Source organism: Tripterygium wilfordii, chromosome 13, assembly GCF_013401445.1.
Source record: "Tripterygium wilfordii isolate XIE 37 chromosome 13, ASM1340144v1, whole genome shotgun sequence".
Lineage (NCBI taxonomy): Eukaryota > Viridiplantae > Streptophyta > Magnoliopsida > Celastrales > Celastraceae > Tripterygium > Tripterygium wilfordii.
Genome location: NC_052244.1, coordinates 4,344,607 through 4,350,037, shown reverse-complemented (window position 1 = coordinate 4,350,037; position 5,431 = coordinate 4,344,607). Strand labels below are relative to the sequence as shown.

Below are 5,431 nucleotides of genomic sequence, written 5' to 3'. Positions count from 1 at the left end.
GCCAAATAGTACCCAAAAGCTAGAAATTACCAGTCCAGTCTATGTTTCCAATGTCTGTTGCGGACGCTCTTAGTACCTAAAAAACACTTTTAACATCGGGGCCATCGGAGAAGGTTTAGGCACAAATGATCCAACAAATTAAACCGAGTGGCGAGTGCAATTGGACTATGGAATTGATCGAGTTAAACCCATACCTGAAATTGAACTATCGAAGTTTGGGTGGGTGTATGTTGAACGGAATAATTGAAGTGTTTGATTTTTCTGAATTGAGATGGATATTTACTTAAGCCTAGTTTGGTAAAGCTTTTTGAAAATAACAGATATATTAGCAGAAATACTAAACAATTTTATTAGCAAATATGCTCTTTGAATGTTTGGCATTGTTTGGTTGAACTTTTGCTAATAACATTTATTATGTATAGCATATTGTGATAAATTACGTGCAGTGGTTTAGAGTTTAGATTTTAATTGTAATAGAGAAATATAATTGTATCCAAACATAAAAATTAATTTATAAAATTAATATAATGAATAAAAAATAAATTAAAGATACTTAATTTATTATAAATTAATTAATTAATTAAAATTGTTGTAACAGTTACATTATTTATTACTTAATTTATTAAATGAAAAATTTTAATAAAGCAATGTGAGGGTATAATCGGAAATAGGCAGGTGAGGTGAGGGTATAATCGGAATAACTATAATTTCAATCTCGGTGTAAATAGGCAGGTTAGGGTATAATCGAAATAAAGCAATGTCATAGGGACAAAATAGACTTTGGGCCTCAAAATGCTTCACTTTTGTAGCATTTGCAAAAGTCCAAAAAATGCTGCAGAAATTATCTTGAACTAAGTGCACAAAAAATATTGTTTGGATGGGCCACAGCAGTAGTATAAATGCTGGTAAAAAGCCTTACCAAATGGGCCCTTAGTTTGGGGTTTCAAATTCGGGCGCCTTTATGTCACTGGATTTTCGAGGATGTGTTTGTAATAATGGGGATCCTTTAAAACTATCTAAGTGAATGAATGTAAATCTTAGGTCACTAGTTGATCGGTGAGTTCCACAGGAACTCGAAGGAGTGATAGTAGATGGCGTGCTAGCGACATTCCAAATGAGTGAATAGGGGACCTATCCAATACACTATACACATAGCTATGACCCTGCATAAACATTCTAATTTGCTATCAGTTTGATCTTTCAATGATCCTTGATTCAAATATTTTCTGGGACAAGTTCCGACTTATCTGCTTATTGTTGATATGACTTGTTTCATCCCATTTCCAGTCCATACGCTATTCTGATTCCATTTTCGATCTATATAGCACTCTGATTATGTTTTTGATATGTATGCCATTCGATTCTCATTTTGGAATATATGCCATCTTATTCGATTTCGGCATTGGATGCTATGCTGATTCTCACTCTGCTTTATATGTTATTTGATTATAATTCTAAACCTATCTGATCGAAATTATCAATTCTTCATTTCTCAAGAGTGACTATCTGTCAGGATATTGTACACTAACGACAATAGACATTATTCTTGGATCACCAAGTTATCCTCAGCTAGCAGGGGTGATGCTAGCCACTCGTGTAGGCCAACACGTGGTGATCTGTTCTAATGGGATTGTGAGAATGCCCGACTCTATATGATATGATGTCTGTTTTGATTCTGTATGATGGTCCTCTCATTCGATTCTGTTTGATAGGATTTCTGCTTAGATTATTGTACCCTTGATCTATTTGTGTTACTTATCCCCTTTGTATTGTTTAGGTCACTATTCATTCACTAAGTCTGGTTTCTCACGCTTCCTTTGTTAATATCATTGTTTTAGATAGAGTAGACTCAACAGATCCCAGACCGACTTCAGCTTCGTAGAGCTTTGTTGGATTCTAGTGAGCCCGACACCTACTATGCGGGTAGTTTTTATGATATTATGTACATTGCTATTCTGTATGAACATATAATCTTAGAAGCTCCATTAACTACAGATAGGATATATTCTGGTATGTATTGCTAATAGGCCCTGACTATGTAGATTTCGCTATGTCATGAGTGTTTCTATCCATCTTGCATATCTTATTTGTATGTTCTAAGGCTTGCATGGTCTTAGTGGGACTCCAGGTCCCTTGGGGTGCGTCGGTCACGTGCCCTAGAATGGCAGCACAAGTATGAAGTATAAACTTAATAACACAAGTAATGCAATTCCGAAAATGAAAATTTCAATTCCCTATTTCATTTCATTGTCCTTCTTAATGACTAGTTGAGTAAAGTGACATTCAAGCTGTAAAGTGAAATAAAGCATGAAAATAATGCAAAAGCTGACGGTTAATAAGATCATCATAACAACATGAAAAATATGAAAGAGACCAGCGAGGGTGGCAAAATTCTTGAAGTTGTAAAGAAAGATGAGGAGAACTAGATCAAGCTCTGGTGTCCTCTTACTTTTTTCGACTCGATTTTTCTCAAAAAAGACGAAATTTAAAAAAAAAATCTGAAATGCCTTTAGCTTCGTTTCTTTTTCCTACCCTACACTGGGACATCATCCACACAATCTTGGTTCAAGGAGAACTGGGTCGGATAACCACAAGGAGAGTTAGGCTGAACCACTGAACAACCATGTCTATTTTCTGTCTTGAGTGTATGCCTTGGAATAGTTTCTGCTTGACGAAGTGTCGGAAAGCTTGCCCAAAGCATCCGCCACAATACTTTCAATAAGCGTAGCCTCATGTCTGAAAAGAAAAAAAAGTAAACCCAAATTACATTCCGATTTTGAATGCAAGGAATAATTGTTGTAATCTTAAGAACATCAAGAAGGGAGACAAAAGAAAGGAATTACCCTGTGACCCGTAAATCCCATCCTGATAAATTAGCAGTTTCTGTCAACGCATCTCTCCATTTATGTATCCTTGGATGACCTTCGTACTGAGCTAAAGCTTGTCCAAAAGGGCCTGATTGTTTTCTCACATGTGATGGATCCACTTTGTAGAAGACTGGTATAACAATTTGTCCATTTTCTTTTCTACACTCCATGATTCTCACGAGTTCATCTAAGCACCATCTTGAAGAAGCATAGTTCTCCGAGAAAATGACAAATGAAATTTTTGATTCTGTAATCGTCTTGAAAAGAGAATCTAAAACGACATCTACTCTATGGAGGTCATAATCAATGAAAGTTTGAATTTTTTCTCTGCGCAAAGCAGCATATGCATGGCTGCTAATGTTGTTGCGCGTGTCAGCCCTTCTGAAACTAAGGAAAACATCATACTTCATTTGGGAAAAAGAAGAAAAAGAATAATTTATTTCCCTTTTTGGCAGTCTCATATGATGACCATTTAATGGATGCTCTGGTTTGAAAGCATGACCATTCAATAAGGGAACGTTAGAGATCCGATCAAGTCCATTATTGAACATTTGTTGAACCATGATTAGCGATGATTCAATTTGCTGGATGTGATATCTCACTCCAGCAACATTACGAAAATCGTTTGGGGAAGCGAAGTAAAGTTTGCTCATAACATCGTACACAATATTTTTAATAAGTGTAGCCTGAGGCCTGAAAAAAAGAGAGCAAAGAACACCAACTACTTCAATAGATAATTGATGTAATCTCAAGATTGTCAAGAAAGGAGAAAACGAAAGGAATTGAACTAAGAATGTGAAAAATTACCTTGTGACCTCTGAATCCCATCCAGCTAAATTAGCAGCTTTTGTAAAAGCAGCCCTCCATATTTGTATCTTTGGATGACCTTCATACTGAGCTAAAGCTTGTCCAAAACATCCTGTTTGGTTTTCTACATCAGTTGGCTTCACTTTTAAGAAGACCGGTATAACAAATTGTCCATTTCTTTTGTTACACTTCATGATTTTCTCGAGTTCACCTAAGCACCATCTTGAAGAAGGATACTTCTTAGAGAAAATAATTATGGAAATTTGTGATTCCTTGATCGTCCTGCGAAGAGACTTTGAAATATCATCTCCTCTCCTAATGTTGTCCTCAGCGAAACTTACAATTTTTTCTCCGAACAAGGCAGAACGTAGATGACTGAGAAAGTTGTCACGAATGTGACGCCCTCTGAAACTAATGAAAACATCATACTTTCGCTGAATAGGAGTTATGGGAATAATAGATGAAGAAGAAGCCATGACTACAAGCAGAGATGAGTAGTGTGTTCTTCCAAGTCTTTTGTAAATAATACTTGGGATAAAAGAAGGGAAAGGGTTATAAAGAAGCTCGCCTCATGAAGTTTCTTACCAATTTCCAAGTTGTTTCCAACGATTAAAGTAAAACCCCCCCAATAATAATAGTTTTTTCGTGTGAAAGCAAGTGACATAAAAATAAATTTTCCGAGCCTTACCTGTGGTTACACTTAAAATGCCTATATTATGTAAGATTAAAAAAAAGGCAAAGATGAGACTTCAAAGCTCTATTAATTTAAGTTGGTGGTTGTCGTGGGAAATGCAACAAACGTGTAGTAACCGGTTTTCGTCCGGCCAAAAACAAAATACAAAAATAAAAAATAGTAAAAAACAAAAAAAAAGAAGAAACAAAAAAAAACAATAAAACAAAATGATAAGGTGGTGGAAAAAAAAAAAGAAAAGAAGAGAAAAAGGGGAGTGAAATCGGTGGAAAAGAAGAAAAGGGGGAGAAAGAAGAAAAAAGGGGAGACGTGGGGCAGAGTGGGAGAAAAGAAAGAGGAAAAAATAAATTAGAGAGAGGTGGCGTGAGAGAGTGGAGAAAAAAGAGAAAAAAAAATAAAAAGAAAGAAGAGGAGAGAAGAAGTGGCAGGATTTAAGGAGGAAAAGAAATAAAAAGAGGGAAGGAGGAAGGTGGCCGAGGGGAAGAGGAGGCCAAAGGAAAAGAAGAAAGGCCAAAGGAAAGAGAAGAAAAGGAAGAGAAGAAGGAGTTTGATTCTTTTCGGTTTTGTTCTTCCGGGAAGGTAATAGATCCACTCATATTTGACACTTCTTGTTCCATTTCACTATTTATGTTCCTGTAGTTCTACTTTGCATCTCTTGATTTCTAATTCCTTGGATCTGGCTTTCTTTCTTTGGATTTGATTGTTGAAGGTTTATGTCCTTCTTTGCTCACTATTGAAATAAGGTTTTTACTCACTTATGTTGGTCCGGCTGTAACATATGTTCTTTGAATGTTGTGATGTATTGGGTATATATACAAGTTTATATATATATATATATATATATATATATATATATGTGTGTGTGTGTGTGTATGTATATGTATATATGCTGGGTTTTTGATATCTATATGTATGTGTTTGTATATATACCGGTTCATATGTGCTTATATATATGTGTTCATATGTGTTTATATATGTATATACGGTGTGTGTATATATATAGTGCAGGTGTGTATATATATATATATGGCATGTGTATTTGTGTGTATATGCGTACAGTACGTGT

At 35.5% G+C, this 5,431-nt stretch overlaps 1 protein-coding gene across 1 annotated transcript; it reads right to left on the bottom strand.

Moving 5' to 3' along the window:
• Positions 1–2,204: 2,204 nt before the first annotated feature.
• Positions 2,205–4,257, bottom strand: LOC120012412 (disease resistance protein RUN1-like). Its single transcript, XM_038863837.1, has 3 exons — positions 3,675–4,257; positions 2,844–3,560; positions 2,205–2,736 (listed from the first exon to the last, which is right to left on the bottom strand). The coding sequence occupies exons 1-3, from the start codon at positions 4,148–4,150 to the stop codon at positions 2,628–2,630; spliced, it is 1,302 nt and encodes a 433-aa protein (XP_038719765.1). The 5' UTR covers positions 4,151–4,257; the 3' UTR covers positions 2,205–2,627.
• Positions 4,258–5,431: the final 1,174 nt, after the last annotated feature.